This window comes from Camelina sativa, chromosome 6 (genome assembly GCF_030686135.1).
Source record: "Camelina sativa cultivar CO46 ecotype springtype chromosome 6, ASM3068613v1".
Classification (NCBI taxonomy): Eukaryota; Viridiplantae; Streptophyta; class Magnoliopsida; order Brassicales; family Brassicaceae; genus Camelina; species Camelina sativa.
Window position 1 is genome coordinate 6635562 of NC_141885.1, and position 19837 is coordinate 6655398.

Sequence of the window (19837 nt, forward strand, 5' to 3'; positions counted from 1 at the left end):
GAAGAGATCTACAATAATCAAGCTTGACCAAATCAAATAAACCACAAGATCAACCCAGCCTAACCCATCCTCAAGGTCCTAATCAAACTACTCACAAGAACACATGGTGAAATATGTCAAAAACCCAGAAAATATTGAAACTTTCATCATTAGAAAGATGAAACAGAGATCTACAATATTGATGAAGAAATAAAACTCGAAATCTTAATATTTTGAAAGTTATGAAACAAACAAAATACAAGAATCTAGTCTTTCTTTCTTAAACAAGTACAAAATCTAAAATAAAAGAAAGTGCAAAAGGAATAAAATCTAAAAAAGGTAAAAACTAGGTTTTAGACTCTCTAAAAAGCTGGACTCCCTGGTGGCTGCAGGTACAAGGGCCTTATATAGGAGGTGAGGTGGAAGCCCTAAAAATACAAAAAGTCAAAGCAGTCAACGGCTCGGTCAACTCGACCAGTGCTCGGTCGAGTGGCTGGTCGAGCTGGCTTCTCTCATGCATTCTCCACTCGGTCGAGTCCTTCTCAGCACACGGTCGAGTGGTGGTCGAGTGTGCGGTCGAGTTGGACTCCGGACCTTGATTCTACAGCCTTAACTCTCTTGTTTTCTCCTCAGGATAGCTTTACTTCTCCTCAGCATTGCTTCCATGCTCCTTAAGCTCCAAAATCACCTGTTTATGCATGAAAAGATGCAAATGCAATGCAACTATACTCTAATGCATGATTAGTCCTAAAGCTACACAATAATGGCCTAAATGGATAGCAAAAGATGCAAAAGTTGTGAATAAACTAAGGGAAAACAAGGTAAAATATATGAACATCAACACCCCCAAACTTAGTCTTTGCTTGCCCTCAAGCAAATAATCAAGACAAAAGAAGGTAGGTGAGGTTTGAAAGTGGGATCTCAGCCCCTAAAGCTTGCAAATAGGCTATCTAGAATCAATGTCCAAGTTACTAGTACTATGATGCAAGTTGAATGAGCTATACTTAAAGACTTTAGACAAGCATATCACAACCTTTACTGATTTGAGCCTTAGACATCCACATGCATTCAAATCAACCATTTCCTTTAACATTCATTAATCAAGAACATGAATCAATTCTATGCAATGCTTAAACTCATTTGGCTTGGAAATAAAGGCTTTGAGACAATGATGGTCTCTTTTTAGAGTAGGGCTTATCAAAATCAAGGTTCTCTCATGAAAGCGGATTGAGCTTTAGAAGAATGCTAAAGGTAAGAACACCTAGACACATACAAGAATAAAACCTTGTCTACCCAAAGGCTCCCAAAGTGTTTTATCCTAGCGATCTAAACCCAAATGATCCTAGTTCTACCCTTTAACTTCTTCTCTTCTTTTTCACCCTTTTCTCTTTTGGTTTTCAAGTCTTAGGAGATGTTTCTTATTTGATCTTTCTAGTGGGATGGGGGATTCTTACTTATTTGCTATGATTCTCTTTTCTTCTTATTCTTAAGACATATAAGCATTTTGCTAGACTTTCCTTTTCTTTCTTTTCTTTAATTAGAAGCATTTTACTTCCCATCCTTTCACTAGACTTTTACTTAAACACATTCTCCTCTTAAAGACTCTACCCTCTTTTCTTTCTCTTTTTCCTCTTTTCTTTTCATAACAGCCAAGTCCCAAACCCAACAAGTGAACCACCTAGTCCTATCTAGTTTGAAAAATGCAAACTAGAACTACACAAGGCTTTACTCTTGTCAGTTCAAACCTAACACTTTCTACCAAGCTCAATCCCAAAAAGGCCTCACACACACAAGAATAAACATGGCTTGAAAGAAGGTTTGGTTTAGGGGTAGGGGTACTGATTTTTAATGAGGAAATCAGCTACTTGGATCAACAAGAGTGGTAAAAAGGAAGAAGATGATCCAAATATGTATATGGTATCCATGAGTTTAAAGCAATGCACACATTGATAATTGAAAGTCAATATTAGGTTCTTATAAATAGGAAATGGTTTCAAATCTCAACATGCTTCAGTTTAGACCAAATGCAATGTAGGAATTCAAGGCTTGGTTCAATCTTATGCTTCTAACCACTCAACTAGCATCAAAGTACTATTAACTTGGGCATTGATCCTAGTCTAGTGAATAAACAAGCTAACAAGGGAATACTCATCATAGATCCCTAATGCAAATACTATACAATCCTACATGAAACATACTAAACAAGATCCTAATGTGCAATGCAAACTACATGAACACTCTTTTTTAATAAATATTTTTTCAAAAAATTTCAAATTTTTAGGGTTTTTCTATGCCTTAGATGCTATGCAAGTATTAACATGATGATGCTAAAAATTTGAAATAAGAAAACAAAACACAACATCAAATGTTAACTCAAACCCTCCCCCAAACTTAAATCACACAGTCCCTGTGTGAAAGAATTTTGATTGAGGATTCAAGAGTAAAAACAAAAAACAAAACACAACATCAAATGCAATGATATCTACAAGTGAAGGTGATAGTGGTACCTTAGGGATTGTGGAAGTAGTTGTCCACATCCATCTGCATGCTGTCATAGGAGTAGTTGGGGTCTTGCTGTTGACTTGGAGGTGGAAATTGGGGCAGCTCGACGATGGGAATCGACCGGGACTCGGTCGAGTACGTGCTCGAGTGGGGGGTCGAGCTGGACCACGAGTGTCAAAATTCTGACCTTGCTGCTGGTAGAACTGCTGGTAGAGTGCTGGATCCATGAAGTACTGGGGTGGGATGGGAGGGTAACCTGGATATCCTGGATAAGCAACTGGAGGTGGGAAGCCATAGGGTGATCTGGGCTGGAACTCGGCCGAGTGCATTGGAGGTGCTCGGTCGAGTGGTTGCTCGAGTGACCCGGTCGAGTACCTTGAAAATGGTTGTTCTCGAGTACTTGAGCTCCTCTTCCTCTGATTTGGCTCATACATTGAAGCCCTAGCTGGTTCCACAGGGTTCCCAACTCTAGAAAGTGCTCTAGTTGAGCTACTCCTCCTCAAAGGGCTTGATGGTGTAGGTGAAGAAATCCCACTCTTCAACTCAGCAATCTCCTTCTTTAAGCCCTTGATAGACTTAGCCATGTTGGTCACCTTCTTCTTCAGCTTATCAAACCTCTTCCCATGCCATTTGTTCCATTTTTGCAAAAGAGTTAATCTCATGGTAGCCTCCCTCACTCCTCTACTATCTCTTGGGTTGAGCTCATAATCCTCAAAGTAAAATTGCTCCTCCCCATCAGCCATTTGCACATCTCCAGCTTCATCAACTCTAGGTTGAACTATCCCATCAAACAAATGCTCCTCAGCTGGCCAAAAGTCAATGTTGGCTCCTTCTTGAATGGTGGTGAGCTCTTGGTTAGGCAAAATCAGTAGCTTTTTCCCAAGTGTTGGAAGTTCAAAGTTGAAAATGTGATTCCCTTGATGCATCTCCTTGGCTAGGATGAGAGTAGAGGTGAGGTAGCTAGAGTCAATCCATCTTGGTGAAACTCTTTTTCCTCTAAGTGGAACCTTAGCAGCTTGTAGGATTGGAGTAATGATGCCTCCAATGGTTAGTGCTCCTCTTGATCCTTTGTTCTCCAACTTGCCTACCCAACTTCTCAAGTAAATCATGTGGTCAATGAGCACCATTGCTAGGTCAGTCTCCACAGTGCTCCCAAGAATGATGGTACTATTTCTTGCTTGAAAGATGATTCCATTGAGAGCCAAATCAATCATCTTTAGCTCCCCCTCATTAATGTTCCCAGTTTCCTTCCTAGCAAAGAAGGTGTTGGCAAGAGCTTTGTGGAAGTACTTTACGACTGGGCTCCTTATCCTTGAGCTCTTGGAGTTGGAGGATGAGTAGTATTTGTTGTCCCCAATGGTTTCCCACACAGCATACAGTTCTTCTCTTGGAATCATCAAACTCCTATTGCTCCCAACCTCAAAGCCAAACACATTGGCTATCTTCTTCATTGAAAGTTCATACCTTTTCCCCTTGATTGTGAAAGCAATGTGACCAGCTCCAAACTCAGCATCCTTCCTTGCATATGTGTGCAGCTTGACTGTAGCTAGAAACTCACAACTCTCTTCTTTGTAGCCCTCCATGCAAAGCCCCATAAACTTGGTTAGGTTGCTCTTCTCAAAGAGATACTCCACATCTTCACCAATGGCTAGCTTCTCCATGGTTTCCTTGTGTGGATATCTAGTCCCTAAGAACTCCATTCTCATGAAAGCATCATAAAGTTGCCTCTTTGACAACCCACAAGACTCAGCTTCTCCATCATCCTCTATCTCTTCTTTTTCACTTTCTTCCTCACTCTCATTCTCACTCTCCTCTTGTTCAACCTCAACTGCTGGCCTCTTCCCTTTGTCCTTGTGTCTCCTCATGAACTCATTGAGAGTTGACTCCCTTTCCTCCTCACTTTCAGTCCTCTCAGTATCTTCCTCAACTCTCTCTCTCCTTGGACACGGCATCTGGCTCGACCGGCTGCTCGAACCGCCACTCGGTCGAGTGCATGATCGAGTGGGGCGTCGAGTGGCTCTTCCAGCTTCTCCTTTTGATTCAAGGCTAGCATCATGACGTTCCATGGAGTTTGCAGCGGTTTGTTGAGACTTCCTAGTGATCCTTGAAGACATTTTTTTTCAAAAAGAACTGAAGGGAATAGACTCAAAGCTCAAAGTTAATAGGTTAGTGGCCCAAAAACTTGAAAAAACTAAGCTTGAGCAAAAGATAAGCTATGAGAGAGACTTTAAAACTTGAATTCAATTGTTTTGAGCAAATGAGAGAATGTGAGAGGTATAATCTCGTGCAAGGTCTATATAAAGAAGCTAAGGGGACAAAGAGACAAGGGTGGAGCGTCCATACCATTCAAATTTGAAATGGGAATCTTTGACCTGCTTTTTGCTGCCACTCGACCCCACACTCGACTGTACACGGTCGAGCACCTTGACCAAATTTTGAAATTTCAAAATTTTTCTTCTTTTTCTTCCCTCCACTTGATCGTTTTAGCGATTTGAAGATCAAATGGGCCTTAATTCCTTTCTAGCTCGGTCGAGTACCTCTCGTGGGCAGGTCGAGTGGGCCTGCGAGTCTCCTTCTCCAAGTCTAAATCTCTCCTTACCCAACTACATTTTAACCTAAAGGCCTGTCCAACACAAACATAAAAGAAAACACATCAAAACTACAAGGAAAATAAACCATATTTACAAAGGATACCTTAGGGACTTCCTCCCTAGTGAGCTTGTTTAAAGTCACTAAGCTTGACTTTGGTGTCCTTTTTAGACTTGGTTTAGATACCAAGGAGGTGATGAAATCCTCCCTGGAACCTCTTGATCACTGTGAAGTTGATCCTTGATCTCCTCACCCTTAACACACAAACCATGTTTCTTCTTGATTTTGAGCCTTGGTCTTGCTTTCCTTAAGGACCTCTTGTTCAGCTTAACTTGGAGATCCTCAACCATACTAGTCAACTCTTGAACTGACCTCTTAAGCTTTTCCACAGAATCATCTTGAGAGGAGAGCTTAGCCTTTGGAGTTGCTTCACCACTTAAACCTTCTTGACCTCCTTTGTCCTTGATAGTAAAAGGTTGATCATCAATGGTAGGAAGGTTGGTTGGGTTATAGATGTTAAACTTCATGGTTATATCTTCAGCAATGTTCAAGGTCACAAGACCCGCTTTGACATCAATAACTGCTCCAACAGTGGCTAGGAATGGCCTTCCAAGAATGATTGGATCTTCAGGTTCCTTGTCCATCTCCAACACCACAAAATCAGTGTGAACCCTTGCCTTCCCTATCTTGACTGGGACATTCTCCAACCTTCCAACTATCTCCTTGTTTGACCCATCAGCTAGACATATATGAAGGTTGGTGGATTTGAAATCAGTTCTCCCAAGCTTTTGTGCTATGGAGTATGGCATCACACTTGTTGAAGCTCCTAAATTACAAAGGCATTGGTTATAGTGGAGATAGCTAAGTGTGCAAGGCAGATAGAATGGACCTGGATCCTTAAGCTTGATTGGAATGATAACTCCTCCAAGGTCCTCAAGATCCTTCTCATCTTGAACTTCAGCCTTCTTCTTTGACAAATCAAGCAAAAAACTCTTTGTAGAGAGGATATGGATCATACTGTTCCAAGGCAGGTCCTCTCTCTTCTTCTTGGTAAGCAATGGTGATCTCTTGTATTGCCAACACTTCCTCAACCACAGCTTCTTCCTTTAAAACCCTATCTTCTTCTTGTTGCTTGGCCATCATCTCCTTTCTCTCAATGATTTCCCTAAGCTCCTTAATCTTTTGTGCCTTGAAACGTCCTGGGAATGGAAGGGGAGGCTTGTAAGCAGGAGGAATGTACTTAGCAGGCTTGACATCTTCTGAGTCTGCAACTCGATCGACCACTCGAGCATGCACTCGGTCGAGTGGCTGTTCGAGTACCTGGTCGAGTGAAATAGCGGACTCCAGTTGCTTTGCACAAACGTCACTTTGGGCTTCAGTAACTAATGAATTCCCCCAAACTTGGACTTCACTGTCCTCAGTGACTTCCTCATCAGATATATGAATGGCTTTTGCAGTGAACTCCCTTGGATTTTGAACAGCTTTTCCAGGGAGTTTGTTGGGTTTAGGAGCTGAAGTAGAGGCAATGTTGCTCTCCATATACTTCACTCTGGAGTTGAGACCTTCAAAACTTCATGTTCAGATCATTGTACTGTGATGTGAGCCTTTGATTCAATTCAGCAAACTGTTTGGCTTCCTCAATCTTGCCTTGTGTTTGCCCAATCAACAACTGTTGCATCATTGCTCTTAAGTCTTGTTTTTGGCCTTGGTTAGTCTGAAACCCTGGTGGGGGACACAATTGGGGCTGGAACACTTGGTGTTGTTGCTTGGGATGTAGTTTTGGTTCTGTTGAGGTTGTTGAGGTGGATAGACTTGGTCTTGAGGGTTGGCCACATTGGTGCTCCTATAAGAGAGATTGTTGTTTTTGAAACCTCCTTGGTTGTAGCCTTTGAATCCTCCCTGGTTTTGCATGTAGCACAACTCAGCAAATTCAGGCTCCCCCTCTTGAACTGGAGCTTCTTCTTCACCAATGAAATGAATGGACTTGGACTGGCTTAGGAGTATCTTGTCAAGCTTCTCATTGACCATCTTCAAATCCTTCTTATACTTGTCCTCTTGATCAGTTGAGGAGCCCCTTATGGTCCTATCATAATCCTCATTATAATTGCCATCAGATTGAGCAAGATTCTCAACTAATTCCCATCCTTCTTCCACATTCTTGTTGAGGAAGTTTCCATTAGAGGTTGTATCAAGAAGCATTCTTATCTTGGGAAGCACTCCTCTATACAAGGTGCTTAGAAGTGACTCATTGTTGAAGCCATGGTGAGGACACTGAGTCTGGAATCCTTTAAACCTCTCCCAAGCTTCACAAAAGCTCTCAGTATTCCTTTGAGCAAACCCAGAAATTTTATTCCTCAACCTAGCAGTCCTTGCATTGGAGAAGAACTTGGCCAGAAAAGCTTTCTTGCATGCATCCCATGTGGTGATAGCTCCAGTAGGAAGAGTCTTCTCCCAAAGGTGAGCTTTGTCTCCAAGAGAAAATGGGAAGAGCCTTAATTTGAATCCATCTTCACTCACTCCATTGATCTTTGTGAGTCCACATATTCTGTCAAACTCATCAAGGTGATCTAGTGGATCCTCCATTGGCAACCCATGAAATTCGTTGGCTTGTATCATTGAGATCAATCCACTCTTGATCTCAAAGTTATTGTTTGCTACTGAAGGTGGCACAATTCCAGCCCTTTGGTTGTGGGTATTGGGTACATCTCCTGCACCAATGTGCCTTGGTCTTTGCTCATGGATAGCTGGTTGCTCCATGATGTCTTGACCTTGTTGTTGTTGAACTACTCTCCCTTGCTTATGTCTCAAACCCTTTTGTAGCCTGTGGATGTTGTCAATAGGCTGTTGAAGACTGTCTTTGCCTTTTGACCTTGTGTGCATCAACAAACTCTACTACAGACTCGAATAGGTACACGGTCGAGCGCAGGCTCGAGTGGGTGGTCGAGTCGACTCGGAAGTAATGGCTATTTAGGTCCGGCTTCTGGCTCGATCAAGTGCTCGATCACAGCTCGGTCGAGTAGGTGGTCGAGTGGGTACCTGAAACACAAAACAGCCAAGCAAAGGAAGATTCGAGTTCAGTAACTTCACAAGTGTTTAAACGAACTTAATCTTAGACTAATAATGATCCTAAATGTCACAAAACACACTCAAATGGGCAACGGCGCCAAATTGAAACTGACTTTCTTTGTGGTGTGGTGAATGAATGATGTATGGAATGATGATGTATGGAATGAATAGAAGTCAGGGTGTTTCAATTCCCCTTATGCAATTGTAGTATAAGAGGTGTCAATCCAATCTGAATGTTTGTGAACAATTAAGATGTGCATATGAGTCTAAGTCAAGCCAATTGTAAAGATTGTTTGTCACTAACAATCCTATAATGAGGTATGAAATGCAGAAAGTAAAAACAACTAGAACAAGATACTAAATGCAAACAGAACAGACAAATTAAAACTATAATGAAACTAGAACAGAAGTAGACACTATGCTGATGAACTAATGCAAGACAAGTAATGAACAGAAAACTAAGTGAATGCAATGGAAATGAAACAAGAATGAAACAAGACAATCACAAATCATAAACACAAGTTCTGGGGATGAAATCGAGCAGCACTCGACCGAGTGTAGGTCGAGTACAGGGTCGAGCTGGACTAAACGTGAAAACAGAGCAACACAAGAAAAACAGAGCAATGCAAAAACTAATCAAACAACAAGCTAGCAATGATAGTTAGACTAAGATATTAATAAACAAAGAAGGCCTTGAGGAGGGATTCATGGGCTGAGCTAATCATTGTGGTTATCTAACTTGGTTAACAAATCTCAAGCAAACTTTGAGCTGATCTCTAGACATACTATTCTAAGACATGTTTAATCCACTCTCATGGCAAGAAACAATCAAACCTATGCATTTCTAGACTTGTTCTCACAAAGTAAAGAATCTACACAAGCAGGCATTAAGCAATACATCTCAAACCAAACAAGACTTCTAATCTCTTAGCAAGCCTAATGGTAAGCTCTAGATCTAGCCTTATCTATGCTCCTTAGACATTGGTGTGATGCTAAGATGCTTGAAATCAAACCCTACCTTCTCAGATATAGGATCAACATTAAGAACATCTAGCCTAGAAGAGATCTACAACAATCAAGCTTGACCAAATCAAATAAACCACAAGATCAGCCCAGCCTAACCCATCCTCAAGGTCCTAAGCAAACTACTCACAAGAACACATGGTGAAATATGTCAAAAACCCAGAAAATATTGAAACTTGCATCATTAGAAAGATGAAACAGAGATCTACAATATTGATGAAGAAATAAAACTCGAAATCTTAATATTTTGAAAGTTATGAAACAAACAAAATACAAGAATCTAGTCTTTCTTTCTTAAACAAGTACAAAATCTAAAATAAAAGAAAGTGCAAAAGGAATAAAATCTAAAAAAGGTAAAAACTAGGTTTTAGACTCTCTAAAAAGCTGGACTCCCTGGTGGCTGCAGGTACAAGGGCCTTATATAGGAGGTGAGGTGGAAGCCCTAAAAATACAAAAAGTCAAAGCAGTCAACGGCTCGGTCAACTCGACCAGTGCTCGGTCGAGTGGCTGGTCGAGCTGGCTTCTCTCGTGCATTCTCCACTCGGTCGAGTCCTTCTCAGCACACGGTCGAGTGGTGGTCGAGTGTGCGGTCGAGTTGGACTCCGGACCTTGATTCTACAGCCTTAACTCTCTTGTTTTCTCCTCAGGATAGCTTTACTTCTCCTCAGCATTGCTTCCATGCTCCTTAAGCTCCAAAATCACCTGTTTATGCATGAAAAGATGCAAATGCAATGCAACTATACTCTAATGCATGATTAGTCCTAAAGCTACACAATAATGGCCTAAATGGATAGCAAAAGATGCAAAAGTTGTGAATAAACTAAGGGAAAACAAGGTAAAATATATGAACATCAGTTATTTAAATTGTTTTCCAGTGTATCGACATAAAAGTGGGATATTATTTTGTTTTGTACAGCCAGAGAAAAATAAGAGTAAATCTGATGATGTTGGTGGTGTGCAAAGAAAAAGTGAACGAAATACAGTTCCTTTTTTTCACACTCAGCCGCCTTACACGACTGAGAAGAAGAAGCACCCAATAATTCATCCTTTTTCCAAAGTTGATAAGACAAAGTAAAACAAAGTAAGTTTTAGTAACAAATTCTCAAAGTTTAATTAGTCTTTAATAAACATTTTAAAAGATGTATTATTGCTTTTGTAAGTATCATAAAAAGGTTATTCTGTTTATTTTTGGATGTAGGCAACTAACAATTCTGGGTAACAAAGTTGATGCTAGGTGGTTCAAAATACTAGAGACGCCAGGGAAGTCGTTAACAACAATGGTATGATTACAAATCATCAGGTTTTACAATGTGTTGTTTACGTTTCATGGGTTTTTAAAAGGTTTTAAAAGAGTTTTTAAAAGGTTTTTAAAAGGTTTTCAAATTTTGTTCTAACCCGGTTTTTTGTTGTCGTTTAGCATGTTGATGCAGTTGTGAAGTTATTAAGCAAAAGAGAAGAAAGTAATTTGTAGCTCTATAAAAACAAATCATTGACGTTGGCGGGAGTATCTTTTTTGAGAGAGAGATTGATGAATATTACTTCATATTCATTGACGACAAAGATGGATATGAGTTCCCTGAGGAAGGATTCAGTCAACTCTTCAAGGAAGCACCTACAAACAAAATATTGGCACCAATGATGGTTAAGGAAAATATTTGGATGCCATTGATGATCAATTTGGAGAAGAGGATGTTGACTATCTATGATTTAGGTAAGTCTTTCTACAGTAACAAAATTAAAGACAAACAGGTGGGTGCATATGCTGTTGCAATGCCATATATTGCCCCATAAGAAGTTTGGATGGAAGATGCTACAGATAACTCTCCATTCAGAATCACTATCATCAATTGCATACCTCAGGTAAATACTGTTGAGCTTGTTTTCTAGTTTTGTGATATGTTCTCTGTAAATATTGTTGACTCTTCACTTTGTTTTTTGTTGATAGGTTGCTAAGATTGAAGATAGTGGTGTCTTCATGCTAAAGATCATGGAGTGTTTGGCTATGAGCATTCCGACAAGTGGCAATCTTACAAATGAGTTACTTGGTGATTTACGGGAGAAAATGGCGGTTGACATCTTTGAAGGTCAGTGTAGGTTTTTACATGGGTTTAAATGGGTTTACAAGAGTTTTAAAATGGTTAACAGGTTGGTATTTCAATGTATTTTAAAAGGTTCTAACATTAATTATATAATCTTTGCAGAATTAACAAATACCTAGAATATGGAAGTTTGCATCTTGCTGGTATATAAACGTGATCGAAAGAACGGAGCTGTAGCTTATTGCATCAAGAACAATAATGAATGGCAAGATATTTCAATGTTTAATTTGCAAGTAGATTTTAAAATTTTGTATTTTTACTGTGACACTATTCTAGAAAAATGTTAAGTTACACTTTTTGGATTATTTAAATAGTGTTTAACATCTTTGCAGAATTAGCACATACTTCGTTTAAGTGTAGGTATTTTAATACATTGTTTATCCTTTTTGAATCCTTTTAAAAACCTTTTAAAACTCTTTTAAAGCCTATAAAATTCATTGAAATACCCAAACAAAACCCTTTTAAACCTTTTAAAATCCGTTTTAAAACGCTTGTAAAACTTTTTAAATGGGGTTAATCATATAAAACGTAGTTAATATTTTAAAAGGTTTTACAATGTGTTTTTAAAAAGAAAATCAAATCCTTTTAAAAACCTTCTAATTTGTAAATCCTATAAAACACATTGAAATACCCAAAATTTGCTAACCCTTTAAAACCCTTTAAAATACATTTAAAAACCCTTGTAAAATCTAGTAAAACCAGAGATTGCATATGGATTTTAAAAGATTTTAAAAATGTTTACAGAAGTTATATAACTATTTTATAACCAGTTCTTAAAGGTTTTCAATGTTTTTTTATAATAAGGGTGAAAGCCCTAGGCCTAGGCCCAATTGTAAAATATAACCCCCATATCATATATCCCCAAAAGTTACCACCGGTCCCAAAAAGTACAGTTTTCCGTCTTAGAGGTTGAAAATCGCAAAATTCACTCAAATCTGTATTTGCTTAAATTGGGTTCTCGATTTCGTCGGATTACAGACACGAAGTCGTCGGATTGAAACTAGGAGTCGGCTGAGTGGGTACTCGAGGACTTCAAATTGCCATTTTCTTCATCGAATTACTGACTCTCTTCAAATTCGTCGTCTCTTCTTCTCCCATCTGTAAGTTTGGCTTCAGAACTTAGTTTCGACTTCAATTTCTATTTTAATTTGAATTTTTATGATGTTTTGGTGAATTCGGAATTCGAAGGTTGGAAATTTATAAATGTCTTTAAAAATATTTATATTGGTTTTAAAATAGGATTTATAAAAGAATTTTAAAAGAATGTGAAACGGTTTAAAAAGGGATCTTAGGTGCATGGCATGAATATGTTCTTCTCTGTAAACAATGTTGACAGGTTTTGCGATATGAGTATTTTTGAAGATTCTGCAAAGAAACTGTTCTTCCCAAAATGATTAATCACGCTAGGCACAGAGGGAGATACATTAGTGAGAGTAACTAAACATTCTTCTGAGAGAGTTGTTTTGGCGACTGTAAACGAAGCATTAGAACTTGAAGAGTTCAAGCAGTTAGAGGAGTCTTTCTTGGATCCAATTATAGAATTTGTTAATCCGGAAAATATCAACTTCTCGAGTCAACTGGTCCACCACTTACTACAGAGGAGGATTTTGTCTGCGAAAAAAGAGCTCTGGTTTGCATTTGATGATCAACCTTCATCATTACAACAGGCCTTCTGGTAGGTACTGTTCCATCATGTACTGTTACATCGAAAAAGATTTGTGGATGAATAATAAAATGACCTGCAAAGATCTTCTTGATACTTTGAGAGATAAAGGAAAAGACATGGAACCTGAGGAAAAGATTCGATTAGGTGCTTTGATACTAGTGGAGGGGATATTGATAGCACAAAATCCAATAGTTCGAATTCCCTTAAAGAATTTGCAAATAACCAGTAGTTTTGAGAAATACTGCAAGTATCCTTGGGGTGAAATTGCTTACGAATCATTAGTGATAGGCGTGAAACAAATGACTGTGGGATCGTTGTCAAAGAGACAATATGGTTTGGTTGGCTTTCCATATGCAATCCAAATCTGGGCGTTATCTTCAGTTCGCCAGTTAGGGGAACAATTTGGTCTTAGGGAAAGCATTTCAAGCCAAAATTAACATCTCCCACTGGTCTTGCAATGGCAAATAACAAAATCCCCAAAATTCAATGAAATAAAATTTGTTCTTGAGGCTGGCCAGGTACAATTACTTCTCTAGAACTATTTTTTTTTCTTTTCCAACAGCAGCAGTATCAACAATGTGTTTAAACTGGTTTACAAGACTTTACAACGGATTTACAAGGGATTTCGAGAGTTATAATAGAGTTTTAAAAGGTTTTATAATATTTGTATAAGACTTTTGAGATATAATATGAATCGATTTATCTTTGCAGGTTGAAGTGAAAACAATTGTTGGTGATCCCAATAAATATAGCCATTTGGTTATGCCTCCGAATGATGAAAACAAGGATTTTAATGAAGTTGTTAAACTTGTAATCCAAGGCTATAGGATGACTAAGGAGGAATGGATTCAAGGATGGATTCAAGTTGAGAAAAGAGAACAAAATCAAAACAAGCGTGTGAGAAAAGCTGCAGTGTCATCCTTGAATCAAACTAACAAAAAAAAAGAATATCTTGTAGTGGAAAAATTGTCATGATTTTAAAATCATGTCAACTTATTCACAACAGAATTGTGAGACTGGAGAATCATGTGGGGATGACTACTGCTGCTGCAACACCACAGTGGGAATCAAGGGCATTCAAGAAGAGGAAGTATCAGCCTCTACAACTGCCTTTCAAGAAGAGGAAGTACCAGCCTCTGCCACTGCTTTTCAAGAAGAGGAAGTACCAGCCTCTAAAACTGCCTTTCAAGAAGAGGAAGTGTCAGCCTCTGCCACTGCTTTTCAAGAAGAGGAAGTACAAGCCTCTGCAACCGCCTTTCAAGAAGAGGAAGTACGAGCCTCTGCCACCGATTTTGAAGAAGAGGAAGTACCAGCCTCTGCAACTGCCTTTCAAGAAGAGGAAGTACGAGCCTCTGCCACCGATTTTAAAGAAGAGGAAGTACCAGCCTCTACCACCGATTTTGAAGACAAGAAAATACCAGCTTCTCCAAGTGAATTTGTAAGTAAATAAAAAAACTTAATTCCTTTTAATTCGTTTTAAAAGTGTTTTAAAGAGTTTTTAAAAAAATCATATAAAATCGTTTTTCAAGTGTTTACGATGGTTTTAAAGGGTTTTAAAAGGTTTTCAGTGGTTTTTAAACGTTTGAAAAGGGTTTTCAATGGTTTTAAATGGTTTTAAATGGTTTTAAATGGTTTGACAAAAAATAAACTTAATTCCTTTTGCTAGTGTTTTAAATAGTGTTAAACAAAATTTCCAACATTTTTAGGTACCTAAAGAAGAGAATCAAGATTATCATCATGAGAAACAAACTGACTTGAGAGGGGACCCAAGTGTTATTCCTGAAGAAAATACTCAGAATACTAATGAAAATGATCCACAAGAGGAGGATATGAATAATCATAATGTATATGTTAGTTGAATATGATCGACTGTTTTAAAAAACCTTGTAAAAACATATTTGAAAAAAATTACATATTGTTAAAGAAAAAATATATTATCTATGCAGGATGAGAAGCATAACAGTGCTGATAATGTAGACTCGAGCCAACAAGAAGAGTACATTATTATATTGGATGACAAAGAGTGTATCAACCTTCCAAATACTAATGTAGACCAAAGCCAGGAAATGAGCAGTTGTAAGTTGTTGAATTCTTTATTATAGATGATTAGCCCCTTTGAAAATGATATATATTATTTGTTTTCTTATGTTTGTATTAGTGCAAACACCTTCTACCCAGGAGAACAATATAAGTGACGAAGAAATGAAACATATCGAGGCAGATGTAAGACGTTGGGCTTTGCTTGAGGACATCAAATTTATGCTTTCGTCAATGGACGTTAAATACTAACAATATTTGGATATTCTATATTGTAGTACCTTTGGCCAGGGAATAAGTGGGAAAAAATCTATTACATGGATTTGGTAACTAAAGAAGATGTAAGTAAAGTAGCAAGGAAGGCAATGTTAATTCTTCATCCTGAAAAAATTCCTAAAGATGTTACTCCACAAATGAGATATCTCGGTACCCGAATGTTTTCAACATTAAAGGTTAGTGAACCTCGACTTTTGTTAGATTTAATGCACATTTTACTGTTCTTTCATATTAACTTAAATTTTTCTTTTCTTTTGCAGGTATACAGGTACAAATACTTCCAACAAAATTCATAATTTGTTTCCTTCAACATTTCATTTAGTTTTTATTTTGTATGCTGAAAATGATATTAATATTGTTTGGTAAACAAATATTGTAACATTACGTGACAAGGATTATAAGGTTTACAAATTTAAGGTTTAAGGTTTACAAATTTATTAACGTTTACAAATATTGCAAGGATACGTGACAAAGAATTTTACAGATTTACAATGTTTTTAAATGGTTGTACAAGTGTATATTAAAGAATTATATAAGATTATAATTTTTTATTTAAACGTTTTACAAAGTTTTAAACAGAAATAGCATATGCTTCGTTTAAGTGTAGGTCTTTCAATGAATTTTATAGGATTTAAAAGAGTTTTAAAAGGGTGTTTTTAAAACGTTGTAAATCCTATAAAATTCATTGAAATATCCAACAAAACCCTTTTCAACCTTTTAAAAGCCATCTTAAAACGCTTTTAAATGGTGTTTATCCTATAAATCGATTGGTTTTACAGGAGTATATATGATTTACAAGGGTTTATATGGTTTTTAGAAGGTTTCAAAAGGTTTTACAAGTTGTTTATAATGACATAAAACAATACGACTTGCTTTTTTAAAAAGCTCTATAAGTTGTTTATAATGTTTTAAAACAGAAAAATCTGAAAAAAAAAATATTTCAAAATGGAGTTTACAACACCACAGACTGAAATATTTTATTAAAAAGAACAAATTGAACTTTTTAAGTTCATATTTCAGTTTCCTCTCCCAGCGTATTGGTTTGTCTTCTCCCTTGCCATTGCTTCAAACCTTGCCCTATCAGTTTTGTAGAGGTTGGCAAGATTTATATTGACCTTGTCTTCATCATCGACCTCTAGTTCAATCAACTTCTCCACTATCCTCTTGAAAAGCCAAGTAATCGGCATAGGCTGCCAATATGTGGGCTTCAACACTCTTAGGTATATAGCTCCTTCATCTGATATGTTTGGGTGGAAAATTTTTGTGTCGAAACAAACCTGCGTTATCAAGAAATTATAATTAAAAAAACTATTGAGTTGCTGCAAAAAGAGGAGTCTTAATACACATGCTTGCTATATAAAAGGGGGTATAATCAAAACAGATATCTTTGGGGGATTATGTGGGTAATCACATGGAAAATGAATACTCATTTTAAACACTCCCCCTTAATATGGGGTGTTCACCGGTCCGATTAAAGTAGCCTCCCAATGGAAAAAGTTGTCATCAACAATTACTAACAAAAAGGCTTACACACTCAATCTCTTTATCATTAACAGTAAAACAAAACTAATCTGAAGATGTAGGCGTTTACCTGTTGTGACGTTTGTCGATTTATTCTAGTTCAAAGATTTCAAGGAATACCTTAGATCGCGTGAAGAAAAATGCGACATTTCTGACGGATTGAGGGAACAAGGTAATAAGATTTGTCAAGGCTGAGAGAAGGTGTTTACGTTTTTGTCAGACAAAGGTTTGACGTATAAGAGCAAAAGTATTTATAATACGCGAGGAGTCGCTTTGGTTTTTGAAAAGTACCCCTTCAACGCGTAATTATAACCGAAGGGGTACTTTTCGTAAACCAAAGCGACTCTTCGCGTATGACCCCTTCAATCAATTACGGTTTTACGAGCCTCTAGTAGCGCTGTTTGGAAATCAGAAAGCTACTCTTCGCTGTTTCGAAAGCGACTTTTCGCATATTACCCCTTCAATTGTCTTCCACAAAGAAACCTAAGCGATTCGAAATCAAAAAGTGGAGCGTTGTTTCTCTCTGGGTTTGGGGTAACCGCGAAAATCCTATATCGTATCTTGATTTATCTCCTTTAATGTTCTTAATAAACATTACTAACTGTGACAATCAATTACGGTTTCACTTGACTATTTTGTATCCTTTCAGAGGGTGGGCCAAAAAAACAAAATCTGAAAAGCCGAACAAAAGTAATGGATTGAGTGCCAATCAATTTAGGTTTTTGAAAGGCTTTCAAAAGGTTTTACAACGTTTTAAAAGGTTTTTAAATGGTTTTACAAGAGTATAAATAATTTTTAAAAGAATTTTACAGTTTTTAAACGGTTTACAAGAGTATATATGATTTACAAGGGTATATATGGGTTTTAGAAGGTTGTAATAGGTTTTACAAGTTGTTTATAATGATATAAAACATGACTTGCTTTTTTAAAAGGCTTTACAAGTTGTTTATAATATTTTAAAACAGTAAAATCTGAAAAAAAAAATATTTGTAAACGGAGTTTACAACAACACAGACTGAAATATTATTTAAAAAAGAATAAATTCAAGTTGAGTTAAAGTGAGAGAGAGTTAGATAGCAGCTACACAACTAGATTTGTTGTATCTACAGTGACCACACCTACTGCATTTGTATTGTTTTGAATTTGTCTTAGCCTTTCCATGCCCCCATGCTATTCTCTTTTTATTTCGTCTGCCACTATGTATACGAGTAGAAGGTGGCCAAATAGAAGTACTAACACTCTCTGGAATCTCCCAATACTCCATATCACCTACTGGGTGAATGCTCTCTAATTATCCTAAACGCCATCTATAAATAAAAAGAGGAAAATAAGACTTATAGAACTTTGTTAAACCTTTGAAAAACCTTGTAAAACATTATAAACAATTTGTAAAACCTTTTAAAACATTGTAAAAACCCGAGTTAAGAAGAGAGTTATGACCTGTCAGTGAAATGATCAACAAACATGTTTTCATTGAGATTGACATGTTTGGCAGCAGCAATTCCATGTGCACAAGGGAATTTGTCAATATCAAACATACAGCATGTGCATTTTCTTGTGACCAAATTCACCTCAAACGTCTTTAAACCTGCTTTAACCTCAAACACATTTTCATTTACTTGAAAAACTTCAAGCCAGCGGGTAGTATCATTATAATATGCATTCATCTTCTTCCCAACATTTGGAGTAACAGCATATGGATGGTGATAGCTCTCCTCACGTCGTTCATTAAACCACCTAGTCAAAATAGACCTGATTGTCTCAAACAGGCAGACAATAGGATACTCGTGAGTCTCTTTTAACAAGGAGTTAATGGACTCTGCACAATTAGATGTCATGATGGTGTACCGGTTAGAAGGAGAATAAGCACGAGACCATTTCCTAATATCAGCTTGCCAAAGATATTCTCCAAGTTCCGGATCACCATTGGAGATTTAACTGAACAAATAATCAAAATCATATAGAGTGTAAGCTCTTGAAGCATCATGAACAACTGGAAGAAGAGAAGCAGAAGCTCTAAATCGTGTTTCCAGGTTCTTTTGCAAGTGGAAAGTGCAGATCCCATGATGAGCATGTTCATAATTTACTGAAAGCGCAGTTGCAATTGAAGAAGCCCGATCAGAAACGATAACTAGATCCTTTTCATAGGTAATAATAGTCTTCAAACACCGCAAAAACAAATCCCATGATGCATCATTCTCAGAATCAACAACGTCAAAAGCAAAAGGATACAACTGAAAATTACCATCCTAAGCTGATGCAGCAAACAAAATCCCTTTAAATTTTGATTTCAAATGGGTGCCATCAATAGAAATAACTTTTCTCATCAACCTAAAACCTCTAATTGATGTAAACCAAAAGCTAGAAAAGCATATTTAAACTTATTTTCAGAATCAGCTTTGATGTAAGTGATAGTACCTGGATTCTTCTTTTCTATCATGTGGAACCAAGTCGGTAAAACCTCATAACTATCAGCTTGTAAACCCCTAGCAAGTTCTGATGCATGTTCTTGAGCTCTCCATGCTTTTGAGTACGAGACACCAACTCCATGGTCATTCCTAAAAATTTCCATGAGCTGTTTAGGTCTGAGAGGAAGCTTTCCTCCTGCAAAATGGTTACTAACCATACCAGCCAAAGTCCTTGCAGATGCTTGGCGATGATTAACATTCCTTAAAGCAGAGTCACATTTGTGCTGACTAATATACTTTCGAACAACAAAGCTATTTGATGCTTTAACCTTAATTGCACGTAGCCTCCAACTACATTTTTCATCAATGCAACGAAGAACATACCTCTTGTTGTCTGATTTAGAAGTATGAAACTCAAAACTATGCTTAACTGCATACATCCCCATCTGACTTCTCATTTCTGCTTTGTCTTTAAATAACTTCCCACAAAACAGTCAATCAACATCAATTAGACCAGTTGAGTGTGAAGAACCAGATGTTGTTATGTTACGTCTGATCCGCTGACTATGCATACTAGATGTTTCATATCCACAATCATCAGTGGCAGTATATGGATTTGGTATTGGTTGACCCTAAAAGTACAAATCAATGAATTTTAAAAAGATTTCCAA

At 37.5% G+C, this 19837-nt stretch overlaps 2 protein-coding genes and 1 non-coding gene across 3 annotated transcripts; 1 reads left to right on the forward strand and 2 right to left on the reverse strand.

The window, feature by feature from the left end:
* The first annotated feature begins 7324 nt into the window (after positions 1 to 7324).
* LOC147942350 (small nucleolar RNA R71) lies at positions 7325 to 7431 on the forward strand. Its single transcript, XR_015560546.1, has one exon. It is a non-coding gene; the product is annotated as a small nucleolar RNA R71 (small nucleolar RNA).
* A 10760-nt stretch (positions 7432 to 18191) lies between these two features.
* LOC147942351 (uncharacterized) lies at positions 18192 to 18596 on the reverse strand. The gene has a single exon (XM_087456024.1). The coding sequence runs from the start codon at positions 18594 to 18596 to the stop codon at positions 18192 to 18194; it is 405 nt and encodes a 134-aa protein (XP_087312150.1).
* Positions 18597 to 18692: 96 nt separating this feature from the next.
* LOC147942352 (uncharacterized) lies at positions 18693 to 19624 on the reverse strand. Its single transcript, XM_087456025.1, has 2 exons — positions 19097 to 19624; positions 18693 to 18992 (listed from the first exon to the last, which is right to left on the reverse strand). Exons 1-2 carry the CDS (start codon positions 19622 to 19624, stop codon positions 18693 to 18695), a joined length of 828 nt encoding a protein of 275 aa, XP_087312151.1.
* Positions 19625 to 19837: the final 213 nt, after the last annotated feature.